General features: G+C 44.7%; 1 protein-coding gene across 1 annotated transcript in view; it reads right to left on the bottom strand.

The window, feature by feature from the left end:
- LOC311222229 (uncharacterized protein) overlaps positions 1-19,408 on the bottom strand; it is a gene marked incomplete at both ends in the record, with an annotated part of 99,734 nt that overhangs the window by 60,094 nt on the left and 20,232 nt on the right. The window contains 24 exons of the mRNA XM_084306405.1: positions 840-920; positions 1,300-1,335; positions 2,034-2,093; positions 2,818-2,889; positions 4,120-4,152; positions 5,501-5,536; positions 8,388-8,423; positions 8,630-8,689; positions 9,273-9,344; positions 10,712-10,765; positions 11,027-11,053; positions 11,739-11,834; positions 11,953-12,021; positions 12,785-12,829; positions 13,571-13,597; positions 13,684-13,764; positions 14,056-14,130; positions 14,516-14,647; positions 14,858-15,048; positions 15,336-15,479; positions 16,759-16,882; positions 17,398-17,537; positions 17,870-18,070; positions 18,218-18,364. Of these exons, the coding sequence (XP_084162531.1) occupies positions 840-920; positions 1,300-1,335; positions 2,034-2,093; positions 2,818-2,889; positions 4,120-4,152; positions 5,501-5,536; positions 8,388-8,423; positions 8,630-8,689; positions 9,273-9,344; positions 10,712-10,765; positions 11,027-11,053; positions 11,739-11,834; positions 11,953-12,021; positions 12,785-12,829; positions 13,571-13,597; positions 13,684-13,764; positions 14,056-14,130; positions 14,516-14,647; positions 14,858-15,048; positions 15,336-15,479; positions 16,759-16,882; positions 17,398-17,537; positions 17,870-18,070; positions 18,218-18,364 (2,039 nt within the window). The remainder of the gene's footprint in view (positions 1-839; positions 921-1,299; positions 1,336-2,033; positions 2,094-2,817; positions 2,890-4,119; positions 4,153-5,500; positions 5,537-8,387; positions 8,424-8,629; positions 8,690-9,272; positions 9,345-10,711; positions 10,766-11,026; positions 11,054-11,738; positions 11,835-11,952; positions 12,022-12,784; positions 12,830-13,570; positions 13,598-13,683; positions 13,765-14,055; positions 14,131-14,515; positions 14,648-14,857; positions 15,049-15,335; positions 15,480-16,758; positions 16,883-17,397; positions 17,538-17,869; positions 18,071-18,217; positions 18,365-19,408) is intronic.

Genomic DNA, 19,408 nt, shown 5'->3' with positions numbered 1-19,408 from the left:
CCTGCTCAGCCTAAGAGCTCTTGGTCTGATTCTGAAATCACCATGGCTCTGAAGTCAGGGGAATTGTGCAGTGCTTTGGGATCAGAAATACAGCTGCGTTTTTTTATTTAAGCCTTCTCTTGGTGATCCTATTCCACCTGATGCTCAGGAGTCAGCTCAGCCCTTGGAACTGAAGAAAAGTCTGAAAACTGCTTGTAGAAGAGGTTTATCTGAAGCCAGCAAGTTCTTGGGAAAGGTCACCTTGGTTGGTTATAAGAGGGAGCTGCTGTACCCTAAAAACCACAGCAAGCCCTTCAGGGCTGGTGTGACTGCACACCGTGAGGGTTCCTGCATAGCAGACAGGCTCAATTGCAAAACCCAAACCAACCCAAACCAGACCAAAAAAAAAAACACAACAAAAAAGCACAATGTTGAATAAGAGATAAAAAAAAAAAAAAAAAAAGATGCTGCATCCATACTGTGTAACATAAATACCAAGGTGCCAGGCACTTGCACCACCCTGACCATGCATGATGAGACCTCACCCCAAAACCTAGCCTGAAGCACACCCCAATAGGGTCTATGTTCTTGTTTGCTGTGAAAGGACAGAGCAAGTAGGAAGGTGGATCCCTCAAACAGCAAGCCAGCATGGCTAATTAGAGGCCTGGACTCGTGTTGTTGACCACTGTTGCTTTCCCATCCAGCCCCATATAAGATATTTGTTTCAGACTGGTCCCATCTCATCGCTTGTTCCTACTTTCTGCTGCAAGGGCGTAACGTGGGGTTGAGAGCTTGGCACTGAGTGGTGGATTAAAGGGGTTCAGCACGACCGTCTGCCTGGATTGTGAGCTTCTACTTACATCTTTACCTCTTAGTCCGGTCTCGCCTGGTTTCCCAGGTACTCCTGGTTCACCTTTCTCTCCCTTCAGACCTATTTCCCCCTAAGGAAAACAAGGCAGTTGTTACATTCCTCTTCTGGATTTCATAGTCCTCACATTTAAGATATTGTAGAGCAGGTTCAAGGAGCATGCCGGGCATCATGGCCATACAATTGCTTCCTACAAGACAGGTTTTGCAGGAATTTTGAGCCCCACTTCCTGCATTTTTTCAACATTTCTCTGTGCAGGGCTCTGCATGTCACCTGGAGACTCCACCAAAGCAGGACCTGTTCAGACCTTTCAGCTTCTGAACACTCCCGAAATTTTGACACTAGCCCCACGGCAAAGATAAAACCACACTGACTCAAGCTGCTTTGGGTGTCAGACATCAGTCACAGGAGATGGTGCTTCACATGCTGCAGTCACTGCATCAAATACTCACCTTTTGACCCGGTTTCCCAGACAAACCTACATTTCCCTGCAGAAATACAGACCGTTAGTCACATGGCGACAATGACAGAGGTAGAAAAATTTCAGATGAGGGTCCTCTGTGTTATCTACAGGGTGTAAGCATCAGACTCAGTGACTCAGTGCTGCAATGCCCTTAGGAGGTGGTAGCAGCTGAAACAGCCTAGTATGATGCAAAGAAGGGGAAAAAATCTGATCCCAAGAGGGGCTCCTACAAGCAGACATTGTCTAGATGCACATCTTTATCATTTCTGAAATCACTAATTCCATGAATGACTTTGACAGAGGGGTGGGGATCTCAAATATGCTATTTTTTGCAAGTTTTGACTGCATTAAAGTGAAAGAGACAATTAATACCTTCACAGGAGGAAACGTGAAGGCATTAACCTTTACTAGCCGTCAGTGAACACATGTGGGAGTGCCTTAAACACAAGAGTCAGGAAGATAAAGCTCAGGCTTGCCCTCAGGCCACAAAACCACTGGGAATGGGGCTTCCTTGGCTTTCTTCCTTGCAGCATCACCAGCTGAGCTTTGACTTCCTGAGCTTTACTCCAGATTTAGGAGCGATCCTCTCTCTGCATTTTGGAGGAGCATTGTCTTCCAAAGTCAGGTGCAAAGATCCCCTGGGAGTGACTAAGAGATTGCCTCTCAACCTCCCAGTGTGTCTGTTAGCTTTCTCTTTCATACCCTGTGTGTTGCCCCACTTACCCTGTCCCCCGGGTCTCCCTTCAGCCCGGGCTGACCAGGAATGCCAAAACCTGGGCTTCCCTGAAAAACAAAACAAAACAAAACAAAAAACAAACAAACAAACAAACAGAAAAAAAACAAAAAACAAAAAACAAAAACAAAGCCAATGAATATCTCACTGCATCACCAAAGAGCTTTTCCTCTCTGGCTCCACGTTCCCCATCTTGCCACATCCCTCTGCCTCCTCACCACGCTGCCTGCCACCTCTAGGAGATGCTAATTTTCAAAAAACAGTATTTGGTGAAGCCAGCAAGTGCCTCAGTTTCACTGTCCTGGTTTTAGAGATTGGAGACATGAGCCCACTTAGCTCTTCACGATATATTCTGTGCCATAACCACAGGTACCTGTCTCTGTCATACCGCTATTTTGCAGCCCCTCAAGGGTCAGACTACTTCTTGTCCCTGCTATAACGGATGGGATTTTGTTGCTAGTGCCCTGTTTGGTGCTAAGCAGGATGCAAACAGGGACACGGTGTCTTCCAGGAGCAATTCCAAGCTCATAAATAAGATAGCAGGACAGGCCAGAGCAGATCCCAAGAATTTTCACCAACCCAGGCAGCCAGGTGAGCCAAGCACTGGTAACTCCTCATCCCTCACTGACTTCCTTGCAAGCAGTTTTTGACTTCTTCATGTGAGCACAGGTTTCCCCTGGGCTTAGAGCACAGGAGTGTCTGACACAGGAAGGCAAGTGGTGAATAAAACCCTTCCATCCACAAAGCATGTGCTGAGAAGAACAAGTGCATTACCTTCTCTCCTTTGTCTCCTTGTATTCCTTTGTCTCCTCGTGGTCCCAGGGCCCCTGTTGGTCCGATATCTCCCTGTGGATAAAGACAACCCCAAAGCAAGTAATATCATGCAGGAAAGCCAAGCTCTGTTCATGTGGCTTGGCTAGAGCTGCATTCTGCAGTTTCAACCCACTCTGAAAACCATTCCCTTGGGAAATCCATCCATCCATCCATCCATCCATCCATCCATCCATCCATCCATCCATCCATCCATCCACATGGCTGATGTTGTATGTAACTTCACACAACTACAAGGTGCCACGTGCGCTCTTATAGTGGTGTCAAGCACAAAAAATGCAGGTCCCAGGTCACTACCTAACTGCAGCTAGTCTAGAATAAGAAAGAAATTTTTGCTAACCCACATTAAACAATCTGGAGAATAAGACCAAAGAAGGGAGGTAACACAAACACCCAGACGCAGAGAAAAGGGCAGAACTCATTAGCTTTAAGGGGTGAGGGAGGCCTGGAGGGTATTTCATGAATACCAGGAGTCAGAAAACCCAGAAGAGCTTCTCCTGCAGTAAATACTCCTTACAAGGATAAGGGAGATCTTTAATTTCTCTGCAGATTGACAATAAACTATAAAGAATAAAGAAAAAAAAAAAAAAAAAAAAAAAGCTACTCCAGGCCATGTACCACCATGAAGACTAGACAGTAAAAGTGAGCAAAGTGTGTTGCTCTACAAAACAGATGTAGAATATGGACATCATTCAGGGAACAGCTCTGTCTCAGAGACCTCCCTGATACAAGAAATTTAATTTCCTCCAGTCAAGGGGAGGCCAAATTCTGGGTGAGGGGTCCCAAGAGGTGGAGAACTCTCCATCCTTCGAGGTGCTTAGTGCAAGGTCCTGGGGAACCTGACCCAGTTTGGAAGTTGTCCCTATTTTGAGCAGAAGGTGGGACTGGTGACTTCCAGAAGTCCCTTCCAGCCTCCTCTATTGTTTGACTTGGTGTCAATGCCTCCCTTGGCTGGAAACTAGCTTCTGTGAGTAGGATGAGTCTTCCATGAACTCTACCTTCTAAAACTATCACATGGAAATAGCAAATTTCCCCACAGACTGGAGCTAGAAAGAGAATGACAGGTACAAAATGTTAATAAAAGCAAAAGAAATACCAGCAGGGCAAGACTGTTGCTAATTTTCCAACCTCTCCTCTCCAGCCCTTCACAAGGGATATATGATTCAGGCAGTAAATAGCCCTGCCCTCTCTTTTCTTAGTCAAAGTTTCATCTAAGTTTCAAGCAGTGCTAATTAATGGACTTACCCTCATACCCTTCTTGCCTGGTGGTCCCAAAACCTGAGGATAAAAAGAAATCACAGAAGTTCTCTCTTATTTGGGAAAGGATCTCCCTTTCAAAGGAGGGTCTATTCGTGCTACCACTTCCAAGGCAGGAGAACCTCAGCCTTGTTATGGGATAGGAAATGCATTGCCTACACTGGGACAGAAAACACCAGGAAGGGCTCCAAGACAAATGCCAAGCCCGGTGAAGCTTGTGGAGGGGTCCCACCAACCTCAGTAGGTTTTGGCTCCAGGGATAGGACTGAAAGATCATTCATAAGTGAGGGGTAGTTGACAGATATCTGCTGTAGCCTTTGCTAACAAACAACTTAAAAACCAAAGGACTGACCTTTGGACAAAAATAAATGTTAAAGGTCGCACTATGACTCTGCAGAGCAGCCCTTAGTTGGATTTTGGGACCATGGAGCTGTCTTCCTACCTTGTGTCTCCAAAACAATTCTGTTGGTTTTGCTCAGAAGGAAATCTAGGGCACCCTTGCTCATTCAAGCATCCTCCAGGATGCATCGGTGTGTCCTGGTGGTGGGTCTCAGCCCTCGGTGCAACTTCCAGCTGCTCCCACAGCCCTTGCAGAAGTGCTGTGAAGTGCACAGAGGTGGCCACCACCAAAATTTATCCTGAAAGCTGCCCTAGCATTTGGAAGGACATGAACAGGATGCTGGAGGAACCTGTTTCCCCTTGAGAACAAGGCAAATAATCAAAAAAAAAAAAAAAAGAGACATCAGCAGTGTCTCTTCAGCAGGAACCAGAGCAGCATGAACAAGGGAACAAGTCTAGAACACAGGCTTGAGCAGGGAAGAGGCTTTATCCTTGTGCTCCTCTGAGGAGCCAGTGGGCAACTGTGGCACAGGGGTAGGAAAAAAGAAGTGGAGCAAGGGAGAAGAAGACATGGCTGGTTGGAGGGCTAGGGATAAAGTCCCTTAGTTCATCCCACACTTCAGTGGGATGCATCTCTTGGTCCTTGGTCTACTGGCACCACTGTTGGTGATGCTGTATGGCACAAGAAGAGCTGTAATCCACTCATAGTTACCCCCATAGCTGGAGCACCTGGAAATCCTGGGTTCCCCTGCAAAGCAAGATGACATAAAATGAACAACCTGGGACAATGAAAAAAATCTCCTACTTAAATCAGCTCAAAACCTTGTTCAGAAGATGAAAAGAAAATCAGAAATGAGATTCTGAGCTTTCAGGGATGCTCAAGTGACTCCCTGCTGGCTTCTTCTCCGTGTAGCCCCTGCTAAGCACACTTGACTGCACCTGCAAGATCTGCACATGCCATACAAGCTGGGGAAATTTGGGATACCATCCCTTGAGCTAGCCAAACATGTCCTCTTGCTGTTTGACTTACTTGGTCTCCCTTTGGCCCTGGAGGTCCTGGGAGTCCCTGTAAGAGAAAAGCAGAGAGACAGGAGACAGCCCTGAGATTATGGGAGCAATCAGACCAGGTCAGTGCTTTGTCTAATCCAGCCCTGGGACTCTGCTCAGAGCTGGAAGCTGCAAGCATGTGTATCCACTGTACTTACAGCACCTTAGGGACCTAATAAAGCATATAACCTCAAGAGAACAAGGACTGGTCCATCACTGCCAGGCCCTGGACATCCTTCCACCATCAGTGCCTGTCTCAGGATCCACATTCCTCTCCTATAAAAGGGGCTGCAGCACCCTCCTGAGCCTGGTCAGTCAAACAAGAGGCTTAGGACACAGCCCATATATCCACTCCAGGCCAATGACTTCAGAAAGACTGACAGCTATTTCCACTTTTCACTATCGTAGCTATTCTTAGGAAAAAAATCCACCATCTCTTTTGATCGTTGAGTTTATAATCGGCTGGGGGAGCACTTGTTCAAGCAGCAAAACTGAAATCAAGCTCAATAAAATAAATCTGTCGATGCACAGGATGGACTGGCAAAGAGCAATCAAGGGTTGTTTGCTTGTTGCAAACTGCCTAGGATATTTCCCACTGATGCAAGGTCTATCCCATGCACAAGGGCTCCTTCAGTAGCAAGAAGCTCCTGAACTCTGTGGTTACACAGCACATAGATACACGGCCTGGACATCTACATCCAGATTGCGAGAAGCCTTTGGGGGGACCTCAAATTCCCTCCCTGGATCCCCAACCTGATATCTCAGCTGCTCTGTTCTGAGCCTGAATATGGAGCCAGGGCTGATTCCCTCCTGCTGTGCTATCCAGTGCTGCCCAGTCTCACCTTTTCCCCTTCAACACCACCTTCCCCTTTGTTACCCTGAAAAACAGAAGATGCTTTTGTTAAGATTTTAGGCTCCACTGGCAGAGCAGGATCAGCCTGAAAGCTCACATGCTGCAGTAGAGCGTGCTGAGCTTGGTCCTTCCACTGGAGGTTGTGAAAGCCATGGGGAAAGCAGGTAAAAAATTAAAGGAAAATCAAGATTTTCTTATATATATATATATCACATATGGGATATATCATAAATTATATATGTAGTCCATGCATTTATGCATTGTATATTATTTTAAATACCTCTATTATTTACAATTTATATTTATAATTAAGACGTTGTATAATCAAGCATGCTATTATCTATACTCTAAATATAATGCCCAATACCAAACTGAATGTATATTATAATATACAGTTATTATATACTAGATACTTATATCATGACCATTTACTACCTAATATAATATACATAAGCACTTATTGCTATAGGTATATATATAGACCATCCTGAGCTTGATCAGACTGTTTCCTCCCAAAGAGCTTGAGAGGTCAAGATGAGACAGCCTTTTGGAAAAGCTGAAGTTAACTGCACAGATAACGTGCAGGTCTGGAGCTTATATTTACATATAAGTTATATTTACATATAAGTAAATTATATTTACGTATAAGTTTATTAACTTATGTATTTATTAAAATCTTCATTTAGAAAAACTTCCTTCTGATTTGATTCATTTGGAGGCACATCCTTGGCTCAATTGGTTCTCCACTCCCAGGTGGTCCTGGTTCACCCTGGATGAAGGAGAGCAGCAGTGATTGCCTTCTACACCCTCTGATATCATCTCAGGAAGAGCTCATAAGCTCATAAGCCAACATCACCAGTTACCCTACTGGTGAGCACCCTGCCAAAATTTGCACTTTCTCAGTGAAACACCTGGCCACACACCCAGACTTCACAGGTTTGTGCAATTCAAGGAGGTCTTTGCTCTCATGAAGATCAATACATGAGCAGCAAACTGTCTGTTACCACTTGCAAAGGCCTCACAGATTTAAGATCCATCTCCATTTTATGAAGGTTAAAAAAAAAAGATCGCTGCAAAGGAGAGCAAAATATTTTGTTTCAGGCCAATGAAACATTTCCATGAATATTATATTTTTTCCCCTATTTTTTACCTCTCCTGGAAGTATGACAATAATTTCTTTTGGGGTCAACATGGATTTTTTTTTTTTAACTTTATCAGACCTGAAATAAATCAGTGGCTCATATTCCTTCGGGCATCAGCAGTCACTCCAAGTATAACCTGAGTTACCTGGAGAAGGGGACGTGCAGAGAGCAGTGCAACTCAATCCTATGTGGTTGCTCTTCCAAGAGCTGTACCAACCTGGGATGGTGCTGAGATGGCTTTTGTACCACCTAAGCCCATGCCTGGTGCTTTCTGTGCCAGAGAAATTCAGATCTCCTGAGACGAAAATTGAAAATTGCTGAAAATTTGGTGCCCAGGACTTCAGTCTTGCTCTAGTGTCAACTTCCAGTGTGAGCTGAAGCTGGATGCTTCAGGAAGATGCAAAAAGCCACTCAAAACTGAATTTAGAGACTTTTCTCCCAGCTCAGGAGAATCTCCTGATGGTTCTGAGGAAGGTACCTGAAATGCAGATGTCAGACAATCTGCTCCTCACATCTTCATCCCTCCTCATCCCATCAGAGCTGGGATTAACCCTGGTGCATGAGAGTTCATGTTCCTCCCAAAACACATTTAACCATGGCTATTACAGTTCTGCAGGTTCTCACTGTCCACAAAAAAATGGCATTTATTATATTATTGAGATAGTGCCTCTCACTGCCATTCCAGGTCTCTGCAACATCCCACAGCAATGACTTCCACAGGCCAATGACTGCTGATGCACAGAATTATTCCCTTTCCTTGCTTTTGAGGAAGGGGTCAATGTTCCTACAGCCAGTGATGATGGTTAGGGCTGGATACATCCCTTGGCACCTGAGTATCAAGCACAGTGACTCAGGTTCAGGGTTTCAGTACCCACCTTTGGACCTGGTACTCCTGGAGGGCCCATCGCCCCCTAAAAAAAAAATAAAATAGAAAATGAAACAGTGAAAACTCAAGCTTTAAAAGCCCAAGTCTTCCCTTCTTTGTCCCTTTCCTTCGAAACCATGGGTTGTACCCACCAAGGAGAAGCTAGAGGGAAGGTCCTGGAGGAGACTTTGGAAGACACTGAGCCCTCTAAGGGGACTTCAGCAGATGTGTCACTGCAGAAAGGCCACCCACCTGCTCTCCTTCTTCCCCCTTCGAGCCAGCAGTGCCAGGAATGCCAGTTCCTGCCATCCCCTGCAAGGTAAGCACAGCATTGTGCTCAGGAGAGCTGAATCCCCAGACTGCAAAGCAAGATACATCCTACACTGCAACCTGCTTCCAAGCTCTGGTCTTAACCATCCTGCAAAGGAGGAGGGGAGAAATCTGCTCTGTAGCCATTTAACTAAAATAAATGCCCAACCAGTGCAAGGTGCGAACAATGACTGGGAGGACAGAATTGAAAACGAGGGTCTGTGGATATTTTTAGTGAATTTTTGAAGCAGGATGGGGGATTCAGAGGAGCAGCCCCATCCAGGGGACAGGAAGATTGCAGGGCTTGGGAGGAAAAGCCATTCCTGACAGAAGGAACTGCAGAGATCTTACACTGGGTGGAAGCAAGAGGACTGAGAGGAATACAAGGGCTTGGATGGAGGTGGAGCATCTCCTCCACCATGCATGAACTTGAACATATATGAGCAGGGAGTGGAGGGGAGTAGGGGAAAATCCCAACATGCCTCCACTATTTGCAGTTATTCTACCCTGATATTACTTTGCCTCAGTTATTCTCAGCTCCCCCTCGGGATGATGGATCCTGCAAACATCAGGTACGAGTAATGACCTTTTCTCCACGTGGTCCAGGCAGTCCAGGAACACCATCCAGTCCTACAGGGCCTGGCAAGCCAGGTTTCCCCTGGAAAAGAAGAGACATCATCAAATCTTTTTCTTCCAAACTGTTTGTTACCAAATGTACTAAAGAGAAGATTTATTAAGTCTGCAGAAACACAAACAGAGAAATGTGTTTCCTGATGAGTCTGGCTTATTGGTTTCTTTGCAACTGAGCATTTACAGAGATGTTTATTTAGACCCAAAATGTCTCCCCTTCCTGCCCTCCCCAAAATAGGCTATGGATCATTGTCCTCACTCAGGAAAAGAAAATCAGATGTTTTTGCTTGTTATATGGGAAGATAGAGGTTGGGTGCTTGTGTTGATTTGGCAGTGGGTGCCTTCTGCAGTGGCACTTCAAGGCTGTGTTACTGGAAGGCTGTGTACCAGTAATGCTGCTGATGTAGAAGTGGTAAAGACTGAAAAAAGGAAATGTCTGGTCTATGGGATATAGCTCTGCAGTAGGGTAAAGGTTACAAAAAACACACTTCTGTAGGATGATGGATAGCAATAGGCATCTTGGAAAGGGTGTAAAAACAAGATATGCTTAGAGTCCCTGAGTAATCTCTCAGGCTTGAATCATTTGTAATGCAGGGACTTCCCAAACCAGACAAGGTTTAATTATCCTTAGTAGCCCTCCATGGACTACTTTTCTTTTTTCCCTTCCAATACTGCAAATATCCTTGTGGGACTTCTTGTGTGAAGAACCATCCTTTTGGTTTTCTCGAATCTGCCACCAGCTCAGTTCATTTACTGTCCTACACTTTTGATCCACTCTCTTAATCCACCTTCATGCCCTCCTCTGGACCTACTCCAGACTTCTCTGCCCTCCTCAGACAGGGGCAGGGGTCGGATTTGGGATGTTGGAAGGAGCAGGGTTGCACTGAGCTGCTCCCTGGGTGATGGGGACAGGAGGGGTTCAAGGTGGAATCACTGCCACTTTGGAGTAACCTTCATCAAGCAATATTTGCTATTATCTGCCAACATAATTGACTATACCCAAGGGTTTGTCATCATGGCAAGCATGGTGATGGACACAATTCCTACTGCTTTGCTCTGTGCCATGAGGATGAGCATGTCCTTGCTTTTAGCAAAATGAGTGGCTGTGATCTTGTGACTTTGTTGACTTTCTGACATTTTCCTTTTGGCTATTGGTGAGTGATGGGTCAGCAGGATGAAGCTGACAAAGTGAGAAATGCTTAACTGACCATGCTTAATCTGCCAGCCCTCATCAGCAGAGCAAAGCGTCTCAGAATGATGGCTGATAAGAGCTGGCAGCAAACATTGTCCCTCTACACCCACCCCAAGTGGCAGCAGGTGTCCCCAGGCCAACAGCCCTTTCCCACCATGGCCAGTGAAATTTCTGCAGCCACTGGCCCTTGGTGGACAACTCACCGGCTCTCCCGTGCCTCCTCGGTCCCCTTTGAGGCCGTTCCTCCCACGAGGGCCCTATGTGAAGCACAGGACAGTCTCACCATCTGTCCCAGCAACCCTTTTGGGTGTTGATGGGCATCTGGTAAGTATTGAAAACAGAGCCTATTGGGCAGCTTAGAAATAATAATAATAATAATAATAATAATAATAATAATAATAATAATAATAACAATAATAATAATAATAATAATAATAATAATAATAATAATAATAATAATAATAATAATAAAGGCTTGTCATCACCTGGTAAAGTGAAAATCAGTCTCAGGTACTTACTCTGATACCTGAATCCCCTGGTTCACCCTGAAACAAAAGTGACAAGGAGTATTAGTGTAGCGTGGTAATTTAGAGAGGGGTTCCTCTCTAAATTTAGGTCGTGGCCAAAAGCTCCTGCAGGCTAACAACCCCAGAGACCAAAACCCCTACCACCAAGGGAAAGCAGAGATTTAGCAGAGGTGTCTGTTATCTTTCATGCTTTAGACTCCTCAACTTGCAAAATTGGATGTCAAAACCACCTTAGGGCAGACAGGAGTGGAATTGAGGTCTCTTGTTTTCTACTGAGACTTTTTTACATCCCCCAGTGCAAGGGGACATTTGGCAACAACCATCAGTCCTATTTTAGCTGTGAACAGCAGAAGTGATCCCAGGTATTTCACTCCAGCCACTGAAAAACCTTTGTATGGACCTGGAGATGTAAAAGTCTTAGTGACCACTGAATCTGGTCCCATGTCAGAGAAAGTTGCCTGCAACCTTTTCAGGCTCCATTGTTCATTCCCACTGTGTTGAACAGCAGGGTCCTGGTGACAGGCAAAGCCATTTTGGAGAGAGTCCTTTTATAACTTGATGAGAGAATCCCATGACAGAGAGAAGAAATGTGTGTTCTTAGGGCCCTTGAGTGAACAGAGGGTCTAGGGACCCTGGGCTATGCCAGGTTCCCTCTCTCTGTGGCACAGCATCACAGAGCCATGCTGCAAATAACTTTGCTCACCTTGATGGAGACGCCTGGTGGCCCCTGCGGCCCTGGTAAGCCTGGTAAACCTGGAGGTCCTGCTACCCCAGGAACCCCCGGCTGTCCTTTCTGTCCCTGCAACAACAAAAAAGAGAGGGGAGAGAGGGATGTTGGCTCTCTCACAGCTCCCTTTGCTGCTCTGTCAGTGCCACAGAGGCTGAAGGGCTCAGCACACCGGGGGTACAATACTCACAGGGGGGCCAGGCTGCCCGTTTCGGCCGGGAATCACCTCCACTCCTCCCAGGACATAGCCTGGTTCACCCTGTATGAAAGAAGAGGAGGACACATGTTCAGCTGTGCTGGGAGGTCCAGGCAAAAGAAGACAGTTTTGTGTTTTAGAGGCAATAAGTAAATTTTAAACCAAGGCATGCACCTCTCTACACTGCAAAACCAAACCACTTGGTTTCAGAAACTCTTTTAGAGGTACTAGAAACCACAAGGCTGTGCCGTGAGTTCTGCTCACTGGCATGGCAGAAAATTAATCCTGGGGAAAAAAAAAGGGGTTGGCTTTCAGCAGGATCTGTTCTCTGATCTAGGGCACTGTGTAGCCATACAGACAGCTTGGGTCCATGCAAGGAAGGAGGAGAAATGTGCATTTGTGGATGATGGAAGGACAGGAGGACTGCTCCTAGGAAGTGTCTACAACTGGTCTTAAGCCTTATCTTTCTGTGTCCTAAAAGTGAACAAACAGACTTCTTCATAGGGGAACTCCAAAATGCAGAATGACCCAACCTGTTTCTGAAAAAAAATGAAATGTCCCAAGAACCTGCAATAATAACTGAGCCGTTTTCTCCACAGAGGCTTTAAATACCTCCTAGCAAAGCTGAAGGACAAACCCCTAAGAAAAAAAAAAAAAAAAAAAAAAAATAGTGGTGTAGGAGGGTTAGTTATGAATAGTTCAGAACTTCATATTCACATATTATGAATATGAAATCACAAATCACTGTGCAAATGCTTAGAAATAAGAAAAGAGAGCAAGATATATTTTATTTTTTTTCCCAGACAATCCCAAGAGTGAAACTCACTCGGTCTCCTTTTGGCCCCACTGGTCCTGGATAGCCAGGAGCTCCCTGGAATTAAAGATAAATCACACAGCGTTAAAAAACAAAGCACCCACAAGATATCACTGTGGGATGTTCAAGTCACAGACCGACCTCTTATAAAACCTCATTCAGTTTTTAAGTAGTCATGTGAAGAGGTTCCTAGAAGTGGGTTTTGGTCCCAACAATGATGAGAATCATATATGTGTCATCCACAGGGCCAAGGGCTCACATATTTTCCAAGCATTGGTATGAATAGTTGCATGAAAAAATTTCATATGGGAAGTCTGTGAGCTATGATGCTGCTGGTGATTATGCAGCAGGACAGGTATATCACTGAAGGCAGAGTTCACAGTCCTTAGCCTTTTTTCTGGAGATTTCTATTTCACTGAGGGTTACTTGGCTAGAAATATGCCCGTGTTGTATTGCATTATTGGCCAAATCTCTGAGCAGAACGAAATCTGAGTGTCTGACTCCAGTTCACAGCTAGAAGTGGGAGTCCTGGCAGGAGACACAGAACCCAGAAAAAGAAAAAAAAAAAAAAAACACAACGAAATAAATTGGAAACAAAAAAAAAAAAAAGAAAGAAAGAAAGAAAGAGCCAACAGACTTTTCCTTGTCTTGGTCTGGAGCTGTCTGGTGACAGAAAAATAGAATGTGCCACTTGGGGCCTCCTGTCCTGCTCAGCACTACTGGCCTTTGAAAAGCTTGGAAAACAAAGCTTTAGTGTCCCGCTGCATTGATGACGTTTGCTGCATTCAATATACTTACGATATCACCTTGGATGCCAGGGAGTCCCTGCAAAACGGGAGAGAGAGAGACTTGAGAGCCATGCTGACTGCTCCGTTAAATGCCACTTTGAGTTTGTTAAAACAAATACATACCATGAGCCCTGGGGGACCAGGAGGACCTGTCCTCCCCGGCCTACCCGGCAGCCCAGGAATGCCATCCTTCCCAGGCAGGCCCTAAATATGTAGAGAGTAATAGTATGCAAGTTATGGCTCCAGACCTGCAAATCCAAACACTTTCATGCAGCACTAGCTTTCTGCACTGCTTCAGGGAATCCTCCATTGCCAGCACATACACACACACATATGCATCTTTTCCTTTTTGCCTGATTTTCAAAGCCAGCATGAAGCAGCATATATCAAAACACCAGCATAAAAGATCTGAGGATGATTCTTTGCTAGATCTCTTCATTGTTACTAATAGTTTAGTTGTATAACCAAGTGGATGGTTCATGAAAATGGACTCACCCTCTCTCCTTTCTCTCCCTTCATAACAAATCCATATGAGTCGTAGCCTCCACGAGTTGGTGAGCCCCTGAAGCTCTTGAAAGGAAAAGAAAAATAGAAGAGATGATCAGAAAATCATTATCCACCAAACACAAACCAGACTGACCATGAAGCGCTGACTAGCATACCCCTTGTCTTATGCAACAGAAGCAAGGTTGACCACCTAGGAGACTGATTCATTTCCTCACTAAGGGACATGGGTTAATAGTGACGCTCAGTAGGTCAGGTTGATGGTTGGATGTGGTGATCTTGAAGGTCTTTGCCAACCTAGATGATTCTATGATTCTATATATTATTTATAGTGTCTTCAGTTTGCACTGAAATTTGGAGAACAGGATGGAGAATCTGATCACCTGTCCAGAGCAGTGAGCAAGATGTTTTTCTGAAATATATTTCCCCGAATCACTGAACGAATTCTTACCTTCAGGCACCAGGGACCACAAGCTTCCTCTCCTTTTTGGAGGTGTGGTTGAGCTGATGATGGGGCGGGAGGGTGTAGCTTGCTCTCCGTGTCATCAAACGGCAGCTGCTTGTTGGCCTCATGTGTGGCAACCTGCATCATGGAGTTCAAGTTAGATTAGTGATCCTCCAGGTTTTCGGACCAGACATCAAAAATTCTACCTCAACATGTCTCAAGAGGTTACTGTGCTTTTACACCACCAACCTTTTCACTGAAATAACCATATCACTGTTGGAGATAACTGCAGACAAGCTCGCATTCTTTCCAAAGACCAGAGTTAGAAGAGGGGGTGAAGCAGCTCACCTCCCCACTAGGCAACTGGGCCCCTGAAGGTTGAGGATCAGAGCAAATGACTTCTATCAGCTCTCGGAGGATCTGGGGGAAGTCGTCAAATGTGCTGATGTAGAAAACATTCTGGAGGTTTTGCTGCAGCAAGATGCTGTTGAGCTCAGCAGGGTCAGCTCCTGAGACACCCACAGCAATGATGCGGATTCCTGAAACACATCACTCTTTCAGTGGAAGCAGAAATGTCTGAGATCAGTGTCCAAACCCTCACTCCACTTGTCCTGAGAGAACTCACCGACAGCAGTGTGTGTGAGTTATAGCAAAACCAAGACACTCAAACTAGGAACAGGAAGAAGAAAGGATGAAGAAGTGAAGAAAGCAAACGATGCACTCAAAATGCATGAGTGGGTTAACCTTCAACCCTCTGGAAATTCAGCCTCCTCTGTACATGAAGGAGAACCAAGGCCCTAGGGAAACACAATAGGGCAATTCTTACCCAAAGCATGAGCTACTCTGGCTGGTGGCAACACATCGTCCTGGGATCGCCCATCAGTCACAAGCACCAGCATGTGAGGAAACTCAGGTCTCATCCCTCTGGAGGACTGAAATATTTCCTTTAGCATGTAGGTTATACCACGACCTGGGCAAACATAGAAAGGCAAGATGTAAACCTACAGAATAACACTTCTGTAGGTTTCCTAACACGGTCTACCTGTGGGGCCTCTTCCATGCATAGGGGAAAAAAGCTATGCTCTGTGGCCCCATAAATAGATTGTAGACCCTAGCATGGGCCAATGCTTTTTGAGGGAAGACAGAAGTAAATGAGATTGGCTGAAATTGTTCAGGTTGATTTCAGCAGTTTCTGTTTTGGAAAAGGAAAAAAGATGTTTAACAGATTTGAAGCATTTTTTTCACTACATTTTAGGGAAAAAAAAAATCACAGAATTCCCATTTCCAAATTTCTTTAGAAAGATCAGGAGAGTTTCCTAAAGAACTCTCCCCCAAGCTGAAGTGGTTAAGAAACTCCAAAATATCACAGAAAGTCTCCTTGGAGCAGTAAAATGCCTTCATTGACACAAACTCCACAAAAAAAAAAAAAGGGGGACCAAAAGAAAGTTTACCTAAGAATTTGCAATCTGACCTGTTTCACACCCACTTACTCTAACCAGTCTTGTCCAAATTCTTGTATTCTGACCAGCCCAATTTCTCTGTGTTGCTAACCAATACCACTAAGCCAGGATGAGGTACACAAGCCTTCATTTAACATATATGGGTTCCTCAATGCTTCCCCTTACATTGACTGACTGGAAGATATTTAGGTGGGCCACTTAAAAACGATAAAGTTAAAACTAACTATCTTCAGTTTAAGATTACTGCTCATGTACCTTGGGGGAAGGAGGAATACCCCACCATCCTTCTGGGAATGAGTAGGTGGAAAGTGCTCTGGGGGTTTTTAACTCTGTAAGACAAGTGTCTGCATTTCTGAGATGCTGAGCTGATGAAGAGCTGTGTTATTTGTACAACAGAGGGAAACAAAGGACATTTACGTGATGACACTCCATAAAAATAGGACCAGGTACATTGTTTTGTTGTTAGGGTAACAAGGCAATAACCATTGGCATTTACTGATTAGAATGTGCATTGAGTGGGTAATAAGGATGCTTCATCAACAACTATCCTTATCTAATGTTTATGGGCTTGATCTCCAAGCCAGGTATATAAACCTCCCTTAAGTGTAGGCAAGGTTATAAAAAAACAAAGAGAAATCCAGTAGCAAAACTAGGACACGGATAAAGGACACCAGGCTGGTTGGACAGGCCATCCCTGGGAATAAAACCAAATTCAACTGTCTGTTGTCAGATTTTACAGAACTTTGGACCATAACTTTCTACCCCAAATGTGGGCTTGCACTTGCACACCTGTTTTTGTGTTGCCTCCAGCGTAGTGCAGCTCCTTGATAGCTTTCAGGGCGCTGTTGCGGTCCTGGTGCTGGTTGAAGTGGAAGGCTGCCCTGGGCTCCTCGCTGTACTGTGCGACAGCAACCTGGCAAAGAAAAGGGAGGAAGGGGAGAGAAGAAATGCGGAGGGATCAGGCACAAAGCAAAGGTGCCATCACTCAATAAATCTCCTTGATAACACAAACAGTTGCATTGCAACAGAAGTGGAATGAGGCTGAGTTTCTTACAGACTAAAAACGAGCACAAAAACATCTGTCAGGCTGGCAGGTGACACATAGGGCACAATTCAGGTGCTTCAGCAAGGGCAAAGTGCTATTTTCTGCTCTCTAGGGCATCAGAAATTTCTGCACAGGCTGGTAGATAGAGCACAGAACCAAAGGGAAGTACACTTCTGGCAGCTCATGGCTGGGTGGAAGCATCTCCTGGTGCAGCATCTCCCATGGCAGCATGCATCCCTCCTGAACTAAATTACGTTTAGGCAAAGTGCTTATCCTCTCTGAACCTCAACGTGAGTGAGCAGACTGCTGTCGTTGCAGAGGTGAGCAACAGGCAAACACTTGGAAGGAAAACACGTTCAGGAAACAGAAGAACAGATTCTTGCCTGTGTCCCTTCTGGCCCAATCTTAGGGAAATAGGAAACGATTCGGAAGAGGAAATCCTTCACTTTGTTGAAATTGCTCTGGCCAATACTTGAGGATTCATCCACCAAGAACCCAACGTCTGCTTTGAACTTGCCACAGACTGCGGAGGGAAGAGAGAATCTCTGTGAGCTGTGTGGTCCTAAAGGAGCAGCATGTTTCTTTGTGCTGAGAACAATAAAACAAATCCAGGCATGGGCATCTTCTGTGATGCCAAGTGTCATTGAGTGAGCAGTCAGCACCTTCACCCCCCAAAGATAGAGCTGAGAGCTTAATTGCATGATATATGCCTTATTCATTTCCCCAACGCTGGTCATTCTCACTTCTCAGCAAACAAAGATTAATTTTAGCTCCTGACACCAGAGAAGACCATGATTTCTGGTGGTTTGACCCCCTTCATCACCACCATCAAATCACACACAGATGCACACTCACTTGGCCCAGGGAGAGTTGTCAGCGGTGCAGACGCTGTGGTGGTTGTTGGCAGGGTGTCTGGGGTTGGTGCTAATGTTGTAGCCGTGGCTAGTGGGAGAGGAGTGGTCCTCACATTGCTAGGAGCTGTGGTTGGGGATCTCATTGCAGTCAATTTTGCAGAAGTCACGGGAGAGACCAGTGCAGGTGAATCTGTGTGAGGTCCTGCAGCAAGAGGCAAAAGAGGAAAAGATATTTGTTAACCCTCTCTTAGTTATGATGTAAAACACCACAAGGGTAGAGAAGACAAGAAATTAGCCTCAATAGCAGCCACCTAAGAAAAGCTACTACATAACCTTCCTGCCTTCATACCTGTTTGTGCAGTGAGTGTTGTCTCCGGTCCCTCAGTATTTCCAAAGACTGGCCTTATGGAAAACAAATACGTCTCCTTGGAGCTCAGTCCTGTCACTCGGTATGATCTTGAAGCTGCTGATAACAGTTCCAGGGAAAGATCAGAATCTGGAAAAAAGAAAGAAATATGCATTAACTGAGAGGCAGAGGAGCTCAAGAAAATCCAATGTCAGGAGCACCCCATCTGCTACTGACATCACCTTTGGCAAACAGGAGCTTGAGAAGCAGATGAGTTTTGGGCATGGTAAAATGGATTTGCAAGCTGCAATGGTCAGGCCCTAAACCAGCTGAAATAAGGTTGTTTGCATCTCTCTGAAGTTGAGAGGGATGGAATAAAGCCTGATGTTTGTCCAAATGTTTAGAGAGGGCATTTGGTCCAGGCACTGAGCTCTGTGACCATCCAATGAAGGAACATTAATTATGGTTTGCAAAGGCTGTCACGTATAGAAACAGGATTCTTTTTGTTAATGAATAGAAAGCTTGCTATAAAATAGAAATAAACATAACTTGAGAAAACTGACTGCATACAATAGATAGTTTTGCTTCAAAGTGATAGGAAAAATCTGTGAAAATGTCATAACAATGTTTTGACATTTTAAAAGTGTGTTATTTTGGAAATACTGAATGATGAGTTTTGACATTGCTCAAAGTGAAACTTGTACCTTTTCATTCTGAAATAGCATTTTCTCTTAAAAGAAAAGAACGTTAGTTTCTAGGGAAATAAATTAAATTGTTGTAAATAGCTTGTTTCAACTGTATTGAATGTTCTTCATTACCCCAGAACAAATTTTGGAAGGGATGTTTTCTTCCTTTAAATATATATATACTTATATATATATATATTATTCCCTCTTGCAATTTGAAAATCTTCTATTCCTCTCCATTTGGGTAGGCAACTCAAGATAATAATTATCATAGATGACTTGTTATTCTGCCTGAAGAGATTTGCCTGAAGAGAAATATAAGCTGACAGCTCTGCTGAGACACAGATCTAAAGCAGCCCACTCCTCACCCCTGCTTTATACCCCAAAAAGGTAAATTTAGCTACTTTTCCTTTTCCTTTGTGCCACTGCGTAGCACTAAAACCCTCTGTTTCACATGATGTTTCCCACAATCAGAAAGTGTTTGGTTACCGTGTTCATGCTCTGGACA

The sequence above is a fragment of the Netta rufina genome (genome assembly GCF_964035555.1).
Source record: "Netta rufina genome assembly, chromosome: 1".
Taxonomy (NCBI): Eukaryota; Metazoa; Chordata; class Aves; order Anseriformes; family Anatidae; genus Netta; species Netta rufina.
Note: the sequence above shows the minus strand (reverse complement) of the source record. Positions and strands in the feature narration are given on the sequence as shown.